The following is a 22,131-nucleotide window of genomic DNA, read 5'->3' as shown; positions in this document are numbered from 1 at the left end:
CCTCCCGCAGCCGCCGCTCGCCGCCACAGCCGCCACTTGCCGCGCCCGCCGCCGCCGCCGCTGCCCCGCCCCGCCGGAGCCCTGAGCCGCCGGAGTCCGACGAGGTAGCGCGCCATTCGCCGCCGGTTTTCCGGAGAAAACCGATCCGGTTTTTCCTTGAAAACCCTAGGTTTTTTTATTTTTATTAGATCGGTTTTATCGGTTCTTTTATTTAGCGAGTGTTCGCTTGTTCGTTCGTTTTTACGGACGAGTTCACCGTTTAGTTTCAGATAACGAACGTTCGTTCATTAATCTGTTCGTCAATTTTTTTCTCGGATTTTCCGTGATTATTTCTGATCATGATTTCTGATCCGATTTTTGTTTTAGTTTAACTTTTCGCTTGTTTATCGGAATTAGGTGATTCAAGCGCCTAGAGCTTCGTCTCGAAACCCTCTTTCCGTTTAACCAACTCAAACAAGTTTTTGTGTTTGTAAAATTTGACTTAGGTCCAGATTAGTAATGGAAGCTTGTTTTCTTCCACCGTTTGACTTCCGTTGTTTCGTTCGATTTGTTTCTTTTGCAAACCGGAGTTCTTAAGTTGAACCTTCTGGTTAGATCTCTTATTTGAGTTTTACCTGTGCATTATATGAGTACTTATAGTATGCTTGTTTGTTTGTTTGCGATAGAGTACCCGGAGTGCGCCGCTTGCTACTTTGAATCTCTAGGCTTCTTAGAAACATATACCACAACTTTCGAGAGTAAATATCTCCAGCTCAAAAGAAGAGCATGGTTGGCCAATCAGATAATAGGATTTACCAATGGCATTATATATCAGAGGAAGAACTTCCAAGTGATTAAATATGAAGGACGTTGCCGGATAAAATCTAACAAAGGATTCGATGGTCCTCAAGGGATCTGATGTAAGCATCGGTACTCAACCAGAGGAAGAAAGAATGCAAGGAGATCAGATTATAGAAACAACTGACTAACTCAAAGCTCAAATGCAAAGTAATTATGAATTCCAAGACAAGGGATCAGAAGCAATGCTCTGATTAGGGATGGATAAGTGGAATAGCCTTAGGGTTACAATCGATGGCGATTTGACTGGCCGAGATCCAGCTCATGTTTAAAATGACGTCTGAGCTAGAAGGATGAATTCTAGGATTCGACTGAGGAATGCGAGCATCCTCAACATATTGAATCAATGGACTTAAAATAACAAAGACAAGGGATGCCAATAAGATTACGAGACTTATGGGATTAACCATAATGCAAGCAAGCAAGAATTTCAAGATCAATAGGCTGCTCAGGCTTTTCGGAAGATCGAATGGTATTTTGAAGACTTTTGTGAAATACATAAATCAACTAGGGATGAGCGGATACTCGGTAAGTGCGAGGAATTATCCGTAGGGGTATTTAGGTGACAAGGAACTGCAAGGCACTAAGCTCAAAGGATTCTCGGAACAACGGAGAGCAGTTCAGGGCATCTTGTAATAACAAGATCAATGGGATTGAATGTAAGAATGGAAGGTGTATGCAGTTATCAATAGGGATATAACAGTGGTAGGGAATTTGCAAAGGCAGTGGGTACAAGTGCCTCGGGAGAACATCGTAGAGTAACCTCGGAATCTTCTGGTGTAGCAGACGATCATCGGTAATAAGGTGCTCTCCGGATGAAAGTGATCACGAGATCCTAATGTTAGAGTTAGCAAAATCATTTAACCCGAATAGAAGAGAGATCAGAGTCCCAGAGTATAGACGAGGAATAAAAGATCCTAATACCACTCAATGGGACGTGGGCCCGTAAGGCAGACAACCATGCTAGTACAAAGTTTTGTAATGTCTAGACTCGACTTCGGCCAAGGAGTGTGGGAGGGGGATTCCTACAGGCAGTCGGCTCTGATACCAACTTGTGACGCCCCCGATTCAATCGTACACTAATCATACATGCAAACGTGTACAATTAAGATCAGGGACTCATGAGAAGATATCACAACACAACTCTAAAAATAAAATAAGTCATACAAGCATCATATTACAAAGCCAGGGGTCTCGAAGGCTCGAATACAAGAGCTCGATCATAGACGAGTCAGCGGAAGCAACAATATCTGAGAACAGACATAAGTTAAACAAGTTTGCCTTAAGAAGGCTAGCACAAACTGGAATACAGATCGAAAGAGGTGCAGGCCTCCTGCCTGGGATCCTCCTAAACTACTCCTGGTCGCCGTCAGCGGGCTGCACGTAGTAGTAGGCACCTCCCGAGTAGTAGTAGTCGTCATCGATAGTGGCATCTGGCACCTGGGCTCCAATGTCTGGTCGCATCAATCGAGTATAGAAAGGGGGAAAAGAGGGAGCAAAGCAACCGTGAGTACTCATCCAAAGTACTCGCAAGCAAGGAGCTACACTACATATGTATGCATTGGTATCAAATGGATTATGTGAAGGAAATATGCCCTAGAGGCAATAATAAAGTTATTATTTATTTCCTTATAATCATGATAAATGTTTATTATTCATGCTAGAATTGTATTAACCGGAAACATAATACATGTGTGAATACATAGACAAACAAAGTGTCACTAGTATGCCTCTACTTGACTAGCTCGTTGATCAAAGATGGTTATGTTTCCTAACCATGAACAATGAGTTGTTGTTTGATTAACGGGATCACATCATTAAGAGAATGATCTGATTGACATGACCCATTCCATTAGCTTAGCACCCGATCGTTTAGTATGTTGCTATTGCTTTCTTCATGACTTATACATGTTCCTATAACTATGAGATTATGCAACTCCCGTTTACCGGAGGAACACTTTGGGTACTACCAAACGTCACAACGTAACTGGGTGATTATAAAGGAGTACTACAGGTGTCTCCAAAGGTACATGTTGGGTTGGCGTATTTCGAGATTAGGATTTGTCACTCCGATTGTCGGAGAGGTATCTCTGGGCCCTCTCGGTAATGCACATCACATAAGCCTTGCAAGCATTACAACTAAATATGTTAGTTGTGAGATGATGTATTACGGAACGAGTAAAGAGACTTGCCGGTAACGAGATTGAACTAGGTATTGGATACCAACGATCGAATCTCGGGCAAGTAACATACCGATGACAAAGGGAACAACGTATGTTGTTATGCGGTCTGACCGATAAAGATCTTCGTAGAATATGTAGGAGCCAATATGGGCATCCAGGTCCCGCTATTGGTTATTGACCGGAGACGTGTCTCGGTCATGTCTACATTGTTCTCGAACCCGTAGGGTCCGCACGCTTAAGGTTACGATGACAGTTATATTATGAGTTTATGCATTTTGATGTACCGAAGGTTGTTCGGAGTCCCGGATGTGATCACGGACATGACGAGGAGTCTCGAAATGGTCGAGACGTAAAGATTGATATATTGGAAGCCTATGTTTGGATATCGAAAGTGTTCCGGGTGAAATCGGGATTTTACCGGAGTACCGGGAAGGTTACCAGAACCCCCCGGGAGCTAAATGGGCCATGATGGGCCTTAGTGGAAAAGAGAAGAGGCAGCCCTACATGGGCTGTGCGCCTCCCCCTTCCCCTAGTCCTATTAGGACTAGGAGAGGTGGCCGGCCCCCTCTCTCTCTTTTCCCCCTCCGCGAATCCTATTCCAACTAGGATTGGGGGGGGGGGGAAGCGCACCCCTTGTGGCCGGCCAGCCTCCCCCCTTTGGTCCTTTACATACTGAGGTAGAGGCACCCTAGAACACACAAGTTGATCCACGTGATCTATTCCTTAGCCGTGTGCGGTGCCCCCAGCCACCATAATCCTCGATAATACTGTAGCGGAGTTTAGGCGAAGCCCTGCTGCCGTAGTGCATCAAGATCGTCACCACGCCGTCGTGCTGACGGAACTCTTCCCCGACACTTTGCTGGATCGGAGTCCGGGGATCGTCATCGAGCTGAACGTGTGCTCTAACTCGGAGGTGCCGTAGTTTCGGTGCTTGATCGGTTGGATCGTGAAGACGTATGACTACTTCCTCTACGTTGCGTCAACGCTTCCGCAGTCGGTCTGCGTGGGTACGTAGACAACACTCTCCCATCTCGTTGCTATGCATCACATGATCTTGCGTGTGCGTAGGAAATTTTTTGAAATTACTACGAAACCCAACAGTGGTATCAGAGCCTAGGTTATTTATGTTGATGTTATATGCACGAGTAGAACACAAGTGAGTTGTGGGCGATATAAGTCATACTGCCTACCAGCATGTCATATTTTGGTTCGGCGGCATTGTTGGACGAGACGACCCGGACCAACATTACGTGTACGCTTACGCGAGACTGGTTCCCCCGACGTGCTTTGCACATAGGTGGCTTGCGGGCGACTGTCTCTCCAACTTTAGTTGAACCAAGTATGGCTACGCCCGGTCCTTGCGAAGGTTAAAATGGAGTCTATTTGACAAACTATCGTTGTGGTTTTGATGCGTAGGTGAGATTGGTTCTTGCTTAAGCCCGTAGCAGCCACGTAAAACTTGCAACAACAAAGTAGAGGACGTCTAACTTGTTTTTGCAGGGCATGTTGTGATGTGATATGGTCAAGACATGATGCTGAATTTTATTGTATGAGATGATCATGTTTTGTAACCGAGTTATCGGCAACTGGCAGGAGCCTTATGGTTGTCGTTTTATTGTATGCAATGAAATCGCGATGTAATGCTTTACTTTATTACTAAACGGTAGTAATAGTCGTGGAAGCACAAGTTTGGCGAGACGACAACGATGCTACGATGGAGATCAAGGTGTCACGCCGGTGACGATGGTGATCACGACGGTGCTTCGGAGATGGAGATCACAAGCACAAGATGATGATGGCCATATCATATCACTTATATTGATTGCATGATGTTTATCCTTTTATGCATCTTATCTTGCTTTGATTGACGGTAGCATTATAAGATGATCTCTCACTAAATTATCAAGAAGTGTTCTCCCTGAGTATGCACCGTTGCGAAAGTTCTTCGTGCTGAGACACCACGTGATGATCGGGTGTGATAGGTTCTATGTTCAAATACAACGGGTGCAAAACAGTTGCACACGCGGAATACTCAGGTTATACTTGACGAGCCAAGCATATACAGATATGGCCTCGGAACACGGAGACCGAAAGGTCGAGCGTGAATCATATAGTAGATATGATCAACATAACGATGTTCACCATTGAAAACTACTCCATCTCACGTGATGATCGGTTATGGTTTAGTTGATTTGGATCACATAATCACTTAGAGGATTAGAGGGATGTCTATCTAAGTGGGAGTTCTTTAATTAATTTGATTAACTGAACTTAAATTTATCATGAAACTTAGTACCTGATTAGTATCTTGCTTGTTTATGTTTGATTGTAGATAGATGGCTCGTGCTGTTGTTCCGTTGAATTTTAATGCGTTCCTTGAGAAAGCAAAGTTGAAAGATGATGATAGCAATTACACGGACTGGGTCCGTAACTTGAGGATTATCCTCATTGCTGCACAGAAGAATTACGTCCTGCAAGCACCGTTGGGTGCCAGGCCTGCTGCAGGAGCAACGCCGGATGTTATGAACGTCTGGCAGAGCAAAGCTGATGACTACTCGATAGTTCAGTGTGCCATGCTTTACGGCTTAGAATCGGGACTTCAACGACGTTTTGAACGTCATGGAGCATATGAGATGTTCTAGGAGTTGAAGTTAATATTTCAAGCAAATGCCCGGATTGAGAGATATGAAGTCTCCAATAAGTTCTATAGCTGCAAGATGGAGGAGAACAGTTCTGTCAGTGAGCATATACTCAAAATGTCTGGGTATAATAATCACTTGATTCAATTGGGAGTTAATCTTCCAATTGATTGCGTCATTGACAGAATTCTTCAATCACTGCCACCAAGCTACAAGAGCTTTGTGATGAACTATAATATGCAAGGGATGAACAAGACTATTCCCGAGCTCTTCGCGATGCTGAAAGCTGCGGAGGTAGAAATCAAGAAGGAGCATCAAGTGTTGATGGTCAACAAGACCACTAGTTTCAAGAAAAAGGGCAAAGGGAAGAAGAAGGGGAACTTCAAAAAGAACGGCAAGCAAGTTGCTACTCAAGAGAAGAAACCCAAACCTGGACCTAAGCCTGAAACTGAGTGCTTCTATTGCAAGCAGACTGGTCACTGGAAGCGGAACTGCCCCAAATATTTGGCGGATAAGAAGGATGGCAAGGTGAACACAGGTATATGTGATATACATGTTATTGATGTGTACCTTACTAATGCTCGCAGTAGCACCTGGGTATTTGATACTGGTTCTGTTGCTAATATTTGCAACTCGAAACAGGGGCTGCGGATTAAGCGAAGATTGGCTAAGGACGAGGTGACGATGCGCGTGGGAAACGGTTCCAAAATCGATGTGATCGCGGTCGGCACGCTACCTCTACATCTACCTTCGGGATTAATATTAGACCTAAATAATTGTTATTTGGTGCCAGCGTTGAGCATGAACATTATATTTGGATCTTGTTTAATGCGAGACGGTTATTCATTTAAATCAGAGAATAATGGTTGTTCTATTTATATGAGTAATATCTTTTATGGTCATGCACCCTTGAAGAGTGGACTATTCTTGTTGAATCTCGATAGTAGTAACACACATATTCATAATGTTGAAGCCAAAAGATGCAAAGTTGATAATGAGAGTGCAACTTATTTGTGGCACTGCCGTTTAGGTCATATCGGTGTAAAGCGCATGAAGAAACTCCATACTGATGGACTTTTGGAACCACTTGATTATGAATCACTTGGTACTTGCGAACCGTGCCTCATGGGCAAGATGACCAAAACACCGTTCTCCGGTACTATGGAGAGAGCAACAGATTTGTTGGAGATCATACATACAGATGTATGTGGTCCGATGAACATTGAGGCTCGTGGCGGATATCGTTATTTTCTCACCTTCACAGATGACTTAAGCAGATATGGGTATATCTACTTAATGAAACATAAGTCTGAAACATTTGAAAAGTTCAAAGAATTTCAGAGTGAAGTTGAAAATCATCGTAACAAGAAAATAAAGTTTCTACGATCTGATCGTGGAGGAGAATATTTGAGTTACAAGTTTGGTGTACATTTGAAAAATTGTGGAATAGTTTCGCAACTCACGCCACCCGGAACACCTCAGCGTAATGGTGTGTCCGAACGTCGTAATCGTACTTTACTAGATATGGTGCGATCTATGATGTCTCTTACTGATTTACCGCTATCGTTTTGGGGATACGCTCTAGAGACGGCCGCATTCATGTTAAATAGGGCACCATCAAAATCCGTTGAGACGACGCCTTATGAACTGTGGTTTGGCAAGAAACCAAAGTTGTTGTTTCTGAAAGTTTGGGGCTGCGATGCTTATGTGAAAAAGCTTCAACCTGATAAGCTCGAACCCAAATCGGAGAAATGTGTCTTCATAGGATATCCAAAGGAAACTATTGGATACACCTTCTATCACAGATCTGAAGGCAAGACTTTTGTTGCTAAATTCGGAAACTTTCTAGAGAAGGAGTTTCTCTCGAAAGAAGTGAGTGGGAGGAAAGTAGAACTTGACGAGGTAACTGTACCTGCTCCCTTGTTGGAAAGTAGTACATCACAGAAAACTGTTTCGGTGACACCTACACCAGTTAGTGAGGAAGCTAATGATAATGATCATGAAACTTCAGATCAAGATACTACTGAACCTCGTAGATCAACCAGAGTGAGATCCGCACCAGAGTGGTACGGTAATCCTGTTCTGGAAGTCATGCTACTAGATCATGATGAACCTACGAACTATGAAGAAGCGATGGTGAGCCCAGATTCCGCAAAATGGCTTGAAGCCATGAAATCTGAGATGGGATCCATGTATGAGAACAAAGTATGGACTTTGGTTGACTTGCCCGATGATCGGCAAGCAATTGAGAATAAATGGATCTTCAAGAAGAAGACTGACGCTGACGGTAATATTACTGTCTACAAAGCTCGACTTGTCGCGAAAGTTTTTCGGCAAGTTCAAGGGATTGACTATGATGAGACTTTCTCACCTGTAGCGATGCTTAAGTCTGTCCGAATCATGTTAGCGATTGCCGCATTTTATGATTATGAAATTTGGCAGATGGATGTCAAAACTGCATTCCTGAATGGATTTCTGGAAGAAGAGTTGTATATGATGGAACCGGAAGGTTTTGTCGATCCAAAGGGAGCTAACAAAGTGTGCAAGCTCCAGCGATCCATTTATGGACTGGTGCAAGCCTCTCGGAGTTGGAATAAACGCTTTGATAGTGTGATCAAAGCATTTGGTTTTATACAGACTTTCGGAGAAGCCTGTATTTACAAGAAAGTGAGTGGGAGCTCTGTAGCATTTCTGATATTATATGTGGATGACATATTGCTAATTGGAAATGATATAGAATTTCTGGATAGCATAAAGGGATACTTGAATAAGAGTTTTTCAATGAAAGACCTCGGTGAAGCTGCTTACATATTAGGCATTAAGATCTATAGAGATAGATCAAGACGCTTAATTGGACTTTCACAAAGCACATACCTTGACAAAGTTTTGAAGAAGTTCAAAATGGATCAAGCAAAGAAAGGGTTCTTGCCTGTGTTACAAGGTGTGAAGTTGAGTAAGACTCAATGCCCGACCACTGCAGAAGATAGAGAGAAAATGAAAGATGTTCCCTATGCTTCAGCCATAGGCTCTATTATGTATGCAATGCTGTGTACCAGACCTGATGTGTGCCTTGCTATATGTTTAGAAGGGAGGTACCAAAGTAATCCAGGAGTGGATCACTGGACAGCGGTCAAGAACATCCTGAAATACCTGAAAAGGACTAAGGATATGTTTCTCGTATATGGAGGTGACAAAGAGCTCGTCGTAAATGGTTACGTTGATGCAAGCTTTGACACTGATACGGACGATTCTAAATCGCAAACCGGATACGTGTTTACATTAAACGGTGGAGCTGTCAGTTGGTGCAGTTCTAAACAAAGCGTCGTAGCGGGATCTACATGTGAAGCGGAGTACATAGCTGCTTTGGAAGCAGCGAACGAAGGAGTCTGGATGAAGGAGTTCATATCCGATCTAGGTGTCATACCTAGTGCATTGGGTCCAATGAAAATCTTTTGTGACAATACTGGTGCAATTGCCTTGGCAAAGGAATCCAGATTTCACAAGAGAACCAAGCACATCAAGAGACGCTTCAATTCCATCTGGGATCTAGTCCAGGTGGGAGACATAGAGATTTGCAAGATACATACGGATCTGAATGTTGCAGACCCGTTGACTAAGCCTCTTCCACGAGCAAAACATGATCAGCACCAAGGCTCCATGGGTGTTAGAATCATTACGGTGTAATCTAGATTATTGACTCTAGTGCAAGTGGGAGACTGAAGGAAATATGCCCTAGAGGCAATAATAAAGTTATTATTATTTCCTTATAATCATGATAAATGTTTATTATTCATGCTAGAATTGTATTAACCGAAAACATAATACATGTGTGAATACATAGACAAACAAAGTGTCACTAGTATGCCTCTACTTGACTAGCTCGTTGATCAAAGATGGTTATGTTTCCTAACCATGAACAATGAGTTGTTGTTTGATTAACGGGATCACATCATTAAGAGAATGATCTGATTGACATGACCCATTCCATTAGCTTAGCACCCGATCGTTTAGTATGTTGCTATTGCTTTCTTCATGACTTATACATGTTCCTATAACTATGAGATTATGCAACTCCCGTTTACCGGAGGAACACTTTGGGTACTACCAAACGTCACAACGTAACTGGGTGATTATAAAGGAGTACTACAGGTGTCTCCAAAGGTACATGTTGGGTTGGCGTATTTCGAGATTAGGATTTGTCACTCCGATTGTCGGAGAGGTATCTCTGGGCCCTCTCGGTAATGCACATCACATAAGCCTTGCAAGCATTACAACTAAATATGTTAGTTGTGAGATGATGTATTACGGAACGAGTAAAGAGACTTGCCGGTAACGAGATTGAACTAGGTATTGGATACCGACGATCGAATCTCGGGCAAGTAACATACCGATGACAAAGGGAACAACGTATGTTATTATGCGGTCTGACCGATAAAGATCTTCGTAGAATATGTAGGAGCCAATATGGGCATCCAGGTCCCCCTATTGGTTATTGACCGGAGACGTGTCTCGGTCATGTCTACATTGTTCTCAAACCCGTAGGGTCCGCACGCTTAAGGTTACGATGATAGTTATATTATGAGTTTATGCATTTTGATGTACTGAAGGTTGTTCGGAGTCCCGGATGTGATCACGGACATGACGAGGAGTCTCTAAATGGTCGAGACGTAAAGATTGATATATTGGAAGCCTATGTTTGGATATCGGAAGTGTTCCGGGTGAAATCGGGATTTTACCGGAGTACCGGGAAGGTTACCGGAACCCCCCGGGAGCTAAATGGGCCATGATGGGCGTTAGTGGAAAAGAGAAGAGGCAGCCCTACATGGGCTGTGCGCTTCCCCCTTCCCCTAGTCCTATTAGGACTAGGAGAGGTGGCCGGCCCCCTCTCTCTCTTTTCCCCCTCCGCGAATCCTATTCCAACTAGGATTGGGGGGGGGGAATCCTACTCCCAGAGGGAGTAGGACTCTCCTGGCGCACCCCTTGTGGCCGGCCAGCCTCCCCCCTTTGGTCCTTTATATACTGAGGTAGAGGCACCCTAGAACACACAAGTTGATCCACGTGATCTATTCCTTAGCCGTGTGCGGTGCCCCCAGCCACCATAATCCTCGATAATACTGTAGCGGAGTTTAGGCGAAGCCCTGCTGCCATAGTGCATCAAGATCGTCACCACGCCGTCGTGCTGACGGAACTCTTCCCCGACACTTTGCTGGATCGGAGTCCGGGAATCGTCATCGAGCTGAACGTGTGCTCGAACTCGGAGGTGCCGTAGTTTCGGTGCTTGATCGGTTGGATCATGAAGACGTACGACTACTTCCTCTACGTTGCGTCAACGCTTCCGCAGTCGGTCTGCGTGGGTACGTAGACAACACTCTCCCATCTCGTTGCTATGCATCACATGATCTTGCGTGTGCGTAGGAATTTTTTTGAAATTACTACGAAACCCAACATTATGGGTATCCTATGTGGACTGAACTGCAGAATGCCGGAATAAGAGGGGGATAGCTAGTCCTTTCGAAGACTACGCTTCTAGCCACCTCCATCTTGCAGCATGTAGAAGAGAGTAGATGGTAAGTTCACCAAGTAGCATCGTGTAGCATAATCCTACCCGGCGGTCCTCTCCTCGTCGCCCTGTTAGAGAGCGACCACCGGGTTGTATCTGGCAGTTGGAAGGGTGTGTTTTATTAAGTATCCGGTTCTAGTTGTCATAGGTCAAGGTACAACTCCAAGTCGTCCTGTTACCGAAGATCACGGCTATTCGAATAGATTAACTTCCCTGCAGGGGTGCACCACATAACCCAATACGCTCGATCCCATTTGGCCGGACACACTTTCCTGGGTCATGCCCGGCCTCGGAAGATCAACACGTCGCAGCCCTACCTAGGCACAACAGAGAGGTCAGCACGCCGGTCTAAATCCTATGGCGCAGGGGTCTAGGCCCATCGCCCATTGCACACCTGCACGTTGCGAGGGCGGCCGGAGAGCAGAACTAGCAACCGCCATTACAAAGGAAGTTGCGTTACACAGTCCAACCCGGCGCGCGCCGCTCAGTCGCTGACGTCACGAAGGCTTCGGCTGATACCACGACGTCGAGCGCCCATAACTGTCCCCGCGTAGATGGTTAGTGCGTATAGGCCAGTGGCCAGACTCAGATCAAATACCAAGATCTCGTTAAACGTGTTATCTTGAAATAACCGCAAACGCCGACCAGGGCCAGGCCCACCTCTCTCCTAGGTGGTCTCAACCTGCCATGTCACTTCGCCACAAAGATCCACACAAAGGGCCGTTGGGACAAAGGTCCTTTTAGCCCCCAATCCGTGAATCACTCGTGAGTGCTCCACGAGCCGACCCGACTTTAGTCACCACATGTATCATGTATAAAGTATATAGTATATACCCGTGATCACCTCCCGAGTGATCATGTCCCGATAGTATAGCATGGTAGACGGACAAGTAGGTAGGGCCATTGATGATAAACTAGCATCCTATACTAAGCATTAGGATTGCAGGTAAAGGTAACAACAGTAGTAGCAAGGACAGGCTATGCATCATGATAGGATTAACCGAAAGCAGTAATCATGCTACACTACTCTAATGCAAGAAGTAGAGAGAAAGAGTAGGCGATATCTGGTGATCAAAGGGGGGCTTGCCTGGTTGCTCTGGCAAGAGAGAGGGGTCGTCAACACCGTAGTCGTACTGGGTAGCAGCGGCGTCGGTCTCGGTGTCTAGCGAGAGAAGAGGGGGAAGAAACAATAAATATAATGCAAAAAATGCATGACGATGCATGACATGACAAAGCGTGAAGTCAGGTGTGCCCCAACGCGGTATGAGGTGGTACCGGTGAAGGGGGAAAACATCCGGGAAAATATTCCCGGTGTTTCGCGTTTTCGAACGGATGAACCGGAGGGGGAAAGTTACGTGTTCACTATGCTAGGGATGTGGCGCGGACGAACGGGCTGCATATCCAGATTCGTCTCGTCGTTCTGAGCAACTTTCATGTACAAAGTTTTTCCATCGGAGTTACAGTTAATTTTCTATGATTTTCAAAGTTTTAAGTATTTTCTGAAATTTCTGGATTTATTATATTTAGTTTAATTCGAACTGATGTTTGACGAGTCAAAAGGGCATGTGTGGCCCACATGTCATAGACTATTTATCTAAACAATTAAATAAGTCTAATTTATTTAATGACGGTCTACAAGTCATCTACTACTAGACTAACTTAGCACTAATTAAGACCTATTATAGTCTTCCCTAATAATAAACCAACGATTGCCCCTGGTCGTGCGTCATCGGGCATTTTGCAAAAAAGTCCCTCAATTTGTCAGAATTTAACCCGTAGTCCTATCTTAAGTGGATATATGAGAAAACGTTTCGATTTTGCACAAAACACCCTGGCATTTGGAGTATTCAACACGCGGTCCGAGCAGCTTTGTAAAGAAAAAAAAGACAACCACACACGCACGGGCTCGCCTCCTCTCCCTCTTGCCGACGAAGTCACCGCCGCCGCAGCCCACGCCGGCCGCTTCCGGCGAGCTCCGGCGCCGCACAGCACGGCCCCGAGCTCCCCATGCTCCGCGCCTCCCTCCCCTCCGGCCAGATTCTCATCTCCTGGCCTCTACCGCCCGCTCGCAACCACACCCCCGTGGCTAAGGTTCCGGGCAGTGCTTCGCCGGCGCGTCTCCGGCGGCCCCAGGTTTGTCCCTCCTTCCTTCTTGGCCGGGATCCGCTACCCCTAGACCTCACCTTCTTGGCCGGCTAGGAGGATTGGTTTCCAGTCCAGGAGTGAGCTCCTGTCTTTTGATTTGAAATGAAACGCCCACTGGGAGAGGTCTGCAGCTGCTGCTTTCGTGAGGCTGGTCATGGAGAGGCGCATGCCCTGAGGTGGGTGTGTGTTAGCTCTGACGAGAAAACATATGAAGTTTCTGCTATTGTTAAGCCTGATGTCGAAGAGTTGGAAATGATTTGTGAATCTCTGTGCACGTAAATGGAACACTGGACAAGTTAAGCCATGTGTATTCCATCTCCTTTAATATATTGCTTGTGATTGGCCTAATAGAGAGTCTGCAAGATGTGATTTCTATTCAAAGCATCTCATCCAGATCACTTTACAATACTTTTCTTCATATCTAGAAAATGCGTGTATGCATATAAGTTTCGTGAACAATTTTTTTGAATATCCAGGTCACTTTATGCATATCCAGATCACTTTACAAACAGAACAAATGCGTGTATTCCTTTTCCATCATATCCATATCTAGAAAAGCATTCCTCCATGTAATAGGGTTTTTGAAAGCAGTATGCATATATGTTTCGTGAACAGTTTTTTTTTTGTTATTGCAACCATAAGAAAGAATCTTACTGGATTGTCCTGGAAAATATTAGTCTTCTATTGCCGATAACTAGATCCGTGTTAACTCAATAGGGTGATCTAGCGAGTTATCTTGAGACAAAAGGTCGCCTGCAATCTTATAAAGTGATCAGATTTGCCCTTGAGACTGCAAGGTCGTATGTTAGGATTCATGACATATGTATCTTCTTTTCCTATTTTTTTCCTTTTAAAGTTGTAACTACCATTTGAGAATTGACTAAAACTGCTCGCATTAGTGCATCATTTTGTAGTCACCTGAAAATAATGTAGCATTGACTGAAACTGCTCACCATTTGAAGTATTGATTGAAACATTAACTACCATTGAAGTATTTTCTTTATTTTTTTGACTAGAAAAGCCTGAAGATGAATTAAGTTGATTCATGTAGATGAAATGGTTTTCCATTTCCATTTGTGTCGTTTCAGTGAAACAAAATGATATTGCAGCTCTTTTCATTTATGTGTTGTTTTAGTGCATTATTATCTTCCATGATTTGTTTTTCATTGATACATTTTGTTGCATATATGGACGCCATCTACTATTCAGCTGATATTTGTTATTATATCATCTTGTTTGCGAACTTAAAAAGGTCCCTCAAAGAGAAGCGTTTTTCATATGCTCCTGAATCTGGTGTGCGGTATGATGGAGTTTACAGTTTGAGAACTGTTGGAGGAAGACTGGTATTCAGGTAATTTTACTTTACTAAATGTACAGAGGTTCCACATGCTGCTCTCTACTTTGTTCCTGTACAAGGCCAGAGCTACTATAAGGTGATGATATGCTACAGTGTGCAGTTTGCTTTATGTTTGTTTTGTTCATTTGATTGACCCTGAAAAAACTGATTCCACCGCATCTCTTTATGACAGCATGTTGTCCTTTGGTTTCAGTTCCTGTAATGTCCGTAAGGTTAGTTTTAAAGAGATGTATGATTCTATTCAGTTCTAATTTTAGAAGAACAAACAATTGTTAAAGAATGCCCATTACTACTGGTTCTGATATGTAGAGGGATGGCATTTGTTCATTTGATTGCTAAAGCCAACATCTAAATAGTGAAGGACGTAACTGATAAATCATCACAACAATTCCCGGCGCAGCAAAGCGCGCATGTTCATCTAGATCCAAGCAGCTCTTTTCAGATCAATTAAGGAATCAATCTCATGATGGTTTATGCTTGATGCAGCGGAGGGTCACAGATTCACAGGTGTAAGGATCGGTACAATTGGGCCTCGCATTATTTTTTTCCAGAATTGGGTGTGCGTACTCTCTAAACTGAATTGAGTGAGCTAAATCTATGCATCTAAATTGTAGTCTGTAGCTTTATGTGTTACGTCTTAAGGTTCAAATTGAAGATTGCCTTTGGGAGTAGTTTTAGTTGGTAGAAGTTTCATTCTACAAATACGCACACATTATGTGCTTAATGTGTGGCATAAACATGATCAGTTTTATGTTTAGAAACCAAATCACTGTCCACCCATTTTATTTCTTCATGACTATTTTGTGTTGAAATCAGATCACCATTCACCTGTTCTGTGTATTGTTGTCTTTAATTTTTTTTGCCTATTCTCAATAAAATGCTCAGTTTCAGGATGTGATTTTCAGTTTTAGGCATTTGGTACTTTCAGCATCGAGAAAAAAATTGTTCCTCTGAGCGTGTACCTTCAAATGCAAAGTTCTGACTATGATTTCGCGTGCAACCACAGCGCCGTTGGCCGCTCTGCCTACCGAGTGCCACCCCGCCGCCTCCTCCCACCCCCCACCTGGGACCTCACCGCCCGCTCCCCGCCCGGTACACCCACAATGCTTGAGTCTGAGCAGACGCCATTGGCCCGTGGGCACAGAAGCAGAGTCCAGGATGGTGATGGTGCCAAGGAGGACTCTCGAACGTCGATTGATTGCATCGTTGCTGCCGTACCCATGGAGTGGCGCGGCTCCAACCACTCTGAGATGGTATTCCTCTCTCTTTCTTTCCTGACAGAACTAAGAATCTTGTGTCATCCTCTTTTCTAAATAAAGTATAACCTGTTAGCTACCTGATGGGCACTGTCTCTGAACTTTTCAACCCCTTCAGTTCTGCCGATGCACTGTAGACTCTAACAATGGTGGAAAGGAATCAGATTCCAATGAAACTAGCACTACTGTGTTTTTCCACAGTTGCCTTTTTTGCTAAATTAACTAGCTTCTTCATGGTAGAGTAGGTACAAAGATACTCTCTGATGAATTTTATTGATATTGTGTAAAGTAGAAAGCCTGACACTACTACGTTGGTAACTGAGTTAACCAATCGTAGAACTAGAAACAAGTAGGTGACAGGAAGATTTGTGGATTGTGAAACTTTTACTCAATCTTATCCCCAGGCCGCACAACATTTTCTTTAGCAAAGGTGTCTCTGTTGCTGAGATTCTTACAGATGGCTGGGAGTCGGCGCAAAGTACATGGACACATTGGTGCTATATTTTAAAATTGTGAAACAGCATCCAAGCTACTTGTGAAGGTGTCAATTTCTGCATTGATAAAGATTCAATTATACTTCTGATGGGATTTTTTTCTGGTAGCTATCTGTACAAGAGAATGAACTTGAGAAATATTAATTTCTAGATAAATTTCTTTGGAAAGTGAAGCTTCCCCTGAAAATTAATGTTTTTCATGGCTGGTTTTGAAAAATAAACATACTTACTAAAGTCAATTTATTCAAACGATGTTTTCAGGGAGATAAAACCTGTCAATTACGTGGTAGAGATGAGATTATTGACCACTTAATTGCTGGTTGCTAAGTTGATCTAAACCATTTTGCAATGTGCATTGAACTCGAAAACTCTACCTGATACTGTTGTGACTTATTTAGCTCTTGGTTGTTGTATTATGTATTGTTCTGAAGGAGATTAGATCTTCAGAAGAAACTCCAATGCATCGAAGATTAAAAGAAAATCATGAAGACTCACATGCATATTGTTCACCAGACTCATCAATGGCATCATACGACTCGTAAAACCATCGACCTAATCACAAATCAGTCGCTGGTTGCATGCCGTAGCACTATCAGTTCCTTGCGGTGATCGTGGTTACTGTTTGTTTGTGGTGCAGAGGAATCAGTACAACAACAGAACTTGAAGCTGACAAGGATAGATGATGGTTGGTTTTGGTGGAGAGATCAGGTGCATATGAACAACCTATTATCTTCCATTTTTTGTTTTTCATCATTCAACGGGACAATTTCCTAATTCTTTTTTAGTACTGTCTGGAAAGGTTATTAGTACATATAGGTTTTGTCAAAATTTATTAGCACATATGAGGTTTTTTGTTTGGATCCCCTTTGGCTCTACATAATTCTTTGGAGTGGGATTCTAGATAGATGCTTTTATTGATTTTCTCTCATTGCAACGTACGGGTATGTTTACTGTAATAATAAAGTCAGAAGGAGAAGGGCGAGGTCCAGATGGAGCTCTGCCAGTTCCGCCGCTTTCATATCTCGACTGTTGCTGCTAGCTCTACTCTGCTCAACGATAAATTCTGTGTGGTTAGTTAATTTACTAGGTAAATTGCATAGCTCAGTAGCATGCACACATGAACGCTCAAGTTACATGTTTGGCCAGCCATTCCTTGGCAGCCTATGGCTAGGCTTCCCAGCAGATGGAGATGCTCTGGTTCAGAATCTTATAACATGAATTATTGAATATTACGCATTGTTTTAAATCAATTTATTGAGCTAGAGACATAAAAAAATTTGTGCATTGTTTTAAATCAATTTATTGAGCTACAGACCCTCCTAGGTAAATTATGGAGATGCTCTGGTTCAGAATCTTATAACGTGAATTATTGAATATTACGCATTGTTTTAAATCAATTTATTGAGCTAGAGACATAAAAAAATGATTTTTTTAGTAACAGAGAGTACGTGTTGTCCTTTTTAGGGGAAGAGATTTTTTTTAGGGAAGGGGAAGAGAGTACATGTTGTCTGTGTATGTGTCGCTCGAGGTCCAGCTTAGGCCAAGCCCAAAAAACAGTGCAAAAAACAATTACAAATGAAATATAATTTTCCAAAAAAATGTTGATCACCATAAAAACGATTCCATTTTTTAGAAATGTTCTCAAAATTACAAAAAAAAAACACCACCTCAAAAAATATATATTCATGTTTTTATGAACAATAATAAGTAAGATCGATTTAAAGACTATTCCATGTGACTACTCGTTCATCGGATGAAAGTGCGGAGCTGAAGTAGGTCTTCGGTCTTCATGTCCGAATTTTATGGTCCAAAATGCTATGCTCAATGTAATTTTATTTCCAACATTTGCCAACATTGGATATGAGAGGTGTTGCACAATGCTATGTTTTAAATATTTTTGCCCGTTGTAACGCACGGGCATTTGTACTAGTAGTACTAATCTAAGTAAGGGCCGGCCATTACTGGGCACAGCCGGCCACATGCACGGCGCACACACACACCATGCTGCACAAGGCACACACAACACACACGGCCATGGCCAGCTGCAAGCACACAGAACACGCAGAACACACACACACACATCACACGCACTCACGCACACACAACACATAGCTAGGAGTTAATTCTGTTATCTGAACATAGCATTTTGCGATTTTTATATGATTTAATCCAGGCATCCAAGGGATTTGGTCCAATGGGATAAAATGGAGTTCGTCATGCAAACTTTCTACTCATATTATTTTTGCTGATGTTAGCAGTTGGTTAGCCACTGTTTAGAGACAATCTAGAAGGTTAGTCATTGTAAAAATAAGAAAGCTAGCTAGTAGTATCTACCGTAGCAAGCACTACATGCAGAGCAGCGATGGAAAGAAAAGAAGCAGCAAAAGTGCAGCAGCACGCAGAGCATCAGCGCGAGAGGCGCGTGGACGTCGCCGGCTAGCGACTGCGGGCACGGCCGGGGCGGCCAAGGCGCGGGCGGGAAGCATGGCCGGCGCGGCCAGCTGAGCAGTGGCAGGCAGCGCAGTAGCAGCTCTGCAGCAGCAACAGTGGCAGCCGGAGGCGAGTGGGAGCAGCACGCGGGCGGCCGAAGGCGGTGGGCACGCGCGCTGTGCGGAGGCGGGCGCGCGGCAGGTGGAGCTGGCGCACGGGCACGGCCAGGCGACGAGGCGAGGTGAGGCACGGCGGGACGGGCACCGGGTGCGACGAGCAGGAGGCGCAGGCGAAGACTACGGTGGTGATGGCAACGATGGCTACAGGCGACCAAACAAAGCGTTGGGAGAGGGGTTCCGTACGGGGGCTCACCGTGAAGGCACAAGGAAGCCCGTCGAGAGGTTAGGAGCTGCAGTGGCGTGGATCGACACGACGGAGCTCTGGTGGCCGAAGACGAAGTCAAGGTCGATCTGCTCGTGCTGGTGCGGCTCCAGTCGATTTGCTCCTTGTAGGCGAAGTAGGAGACGTAGACGAAGCAGAAGGACAAACTCCTAGGCATCAGGGAGCTCAGTGGGCGCGAGGGCGATGGCGGCCATGGCCATGACGGCGTCGTGTTCGCGTTGGGAAGAAGAGAGCGGCGCGAGGGAGAGGACGAATTGAGCTAGGGTTCGTCGGGGATGTTGGGGGCTTGGCCTTATACTCCAACGGGACCGGGGGATGGCCGGCTAGCGCCATGGCGCAGCCATGGCCGGTCGGATGTCGGCCACGATCCCCTGCCTCCCTATAGCAGGAGGTTGGGGATGAGTGGGGGTGTGGTCTGTGCCTAATTCACTAATGCACTAGGGCCCAGTACCAATAGTCCTTCTCAATCAGTTTTCAATTTTGCTATTGATTTCAATTAGTTTGTCCACTAAATAAACTTTGCTATATATGTAACTTGGCACATAATTGCTATGAAATAAACTAAGACCACACACAAGGTTTTACATCATTCAGAAAAGCATAGATATTTTCTTATTTTAAAGAGTCTAAAATAATTGTTGTTGGACCATTATTAACTTCCTAGGAATTTATCTGTGAGGCAAATGGATGTTGGTTTCTAAATGAATATTCCTTAGTGAATATTTGCAACCCAACGGACATTTTTATTTTACCGTTAGAAGAAAAATAATTTCACTTGCAAATTAAAATTTGAATTTGACTTCATTTTCATCAAGTGGCAAATTGGCTTAATAAAACTAGATGACATGGCACATTAGGATGAGGTTATTGTAGCTTGATTATCGGGGCGTTACACAAGTAACACTTTGATCATACCTTTTACTATCCAGTTTTATTGCATTAGATCAACCCTCAAGCCATTACATGAATAGGATCTGATTAATATGTGGGTTTTGGGAAGTAGACGAGGTAGTACCTATTATCTGTTTTATTATCAAACCCCGGAAGTTATTTTTACGTTTGTTTATGCCATGCTATGCTTGTAGATGTGGATTGGGTTTGAGTGTATCCATGACAGATGTGAGAATGTTAATTATTGGTTCGACTTAAGATGGCAACTTTAATACACATCTGGGTGGATTGAGACACCTGGGTATTCCAGCGATTGCCTGTTATTTTTCTTTATGGACCGCCACCTAGGCTCCAAGGGATCATGAGATTATTCATACTAGAAACTTCCGTGTGCAGCCACAAGCTACTATGGGCTCTAGCATAGTTGATTAAGTCGTGCGAACTCTTACAGTGGTAGACTAGCAGATGTAGGGGAAAGTAGGTATAACGATCTACCCGATCTTAAGGTGCTAGCGCTTCTGAAAGACTATATCTCGGTCATTCATTTCTCAAACACCATGTAGTGCAAGAATCCCAACGGAGGAGATCGAGTCTTGTGGGGAAACGTGCACAAACCTCTGCAGAGTGTATAAACTAATCATGGTTAGCCGTGTCCCCGGTTATGGACGTCTTGAGTATCTAGTACTTGGATTATCATGTGAAACTCATCATGTGACTTTAATTAATTTTGTTGGGTTTTAATGATGATGTTTAATTGGGATTGAGAGGGTGTCTACGCTCTCAATGTTTAACAACCACCCTGATAGTTAAATAAAATTTATTCCTTTGCAGTAGGGAAAAACTGGCTTTACGCAAAACTGTAACCATAGAGCTTTCCACCAGCCATATATGCATGTAGTATAGCCAATTTCTGTTCACTACTCTCTATGTGTTACATTGCCAACATATTCCATGTGCTGACCCGTTTTCGGACTGCAACGTTCATGTTGCAAACTTTACAGACGACGAGTAAGGAGCCTTAGGTCGTGGTTCTATACTCAGTGATGCCGTTGGAGTTGATGGACTCACTTATCTTCCAAGCCTTCCGCTGTTATCGTTATTAGATGGCCTTAAGCCATATTATTTTGTAATAAGTTCTCTTTTGAGACATTCGATGTAATAAGTGTGTGATTGCTACTCTGTTATAAATCCTTCAAGTAATGTGCGTGTCAGCATTACTAATCTAGGGATGACACTGATGCATAGAGATCGGACCGTTTGAGGTCTGGTCGCTACAAGATGGTATCAAAGCACACACTAACTGTAGGACACGACCACCACTACAAAAAAATAAACTTTCGTGATGATACTTGTTTGTCACAGTAGGTCGCTTTTTTTGTCATGCATGTACATCCATGACAAATTTATGACAGAATCAAGATAGTCGTACCTGTGGTGTCGTAGAAGTGTTCCATGACATTACCAAAATTATCATCACGGAAGTGTCCACTTCCATGACGATAAATCACGCGTCACAGAAGTGCTTTCGTCAAGGGTGACCGACATGTGGCATCCACCGTAACGGAACACCGTTAAGCTATCGGGTCGGGTTTTGTATCCGATAACCCGTTAACAGCCCCGACCAATGGGAAATTTCCACGTGTAAAATTCTTATTGGCCGGACGAAACACGTGTCAGCTCGTCAATGGGTCAGATAGGCGCCTATGATACGTAGACATGTGGCACGGCCCAACAGAGGCCCATTCCTGTGAAAAGGCCGGCCCGTTTGACTTGGTCAAAAGGTGGCGGGCCGGCCCATGGAAAGCCTGTTAACGGCCTGTTCGCATATAGCCCATATACAGCCCGCTAACACAAGGCCCGTTACGCCCTATCCGAATTAGGCCTAGTAGCATCATCTGGGCCATCCAATATGATTCCAGCCCATTTTCACTTCTGAC

General features: G+C 44.0%; 1 protein-coding gene and 1 long non-coding RNA gene across 13 annotated transcripts; one reads left to right on the top strand and one right to left on the bottom strand.

Annotated features, from left to right (window-relative positions):
- Positions 1–1,967: 1,967 nt before the first annotated feature.
- On the bottom strand, positions 1,968–21,175 carry LOC125551395 (uncharacterized). The gene is made up of 3 exons (XR_015601211.1): positions 19,274–21,175; positions 12,307–12,381; positions 1,968–2,291 (listed from the first exon to the last, which is right to left on the bottom strand). It is a non-coding gene; the product is annotated as an uncharacterized LOC125551395 (long non-coding RNA).
- Positions 12,425–21,415, top strand: LOC125551393 (uncharacterized). Of its 12 annotated transcripts, XR_007302521.2 has the most exons (8): positions 12,442–13,352; positions 14,617–14,715; positions 15,208–15,278; positions 15,728–15,974; positions 16,382–16,518; positions 16,903–17,009; positions 17,109–17,179; positions 21,196–21,415. XR_007302521.2 is itself a non-coding variant. In XM_048714613.2 (6 exons), exons 1-5 carry the CDS (start codon positions 13,018–13,020, stop codon positions 17,152–17,154), a joined length of 834 nt encoding a protein of 277 aa, XP_048570570.2. In that variant the 5' UTR covers positions 12,425–13,017; the 3' UTR covers positions 17,155–17,179; positions 21,196–21,415. The 12 variants fall into 12 exon arrangements, 4 of the variants coding, with proteins under 4 accessions (XP_048570570.2, XP_048570567.2, XP_048570572.2 ...); XR_015601207.1 differs by lacking the exon at positions 16,382–16,518 and having other exon boundaries at positions 12,443–13,352; XR_007302522.2 differs by lacking the exon at positions 16,903–17,009 and having other exon boundaries at positions 12,443–13,352.
- Positions 21,416–22,131: the final 716 nt, after the last annotated feature.

This window comes from Triticum urartu, chromosome 4A (assembly GCF_056163025.1).
Source record: "Triticum urartu cultivar PI428250 chromosome 4A, HENAU_Tu73, whole genome shotgun sequence".
Lineage (NCBI taxonomy): Eukaryota > Viridiplantae > Streptophyta > Magnoliopsida > Poales > Poaceae > Triticum > Triticum urartu.
This window is presented reverse-complemented; position numbering and strand designations above follow the sequence as displayed.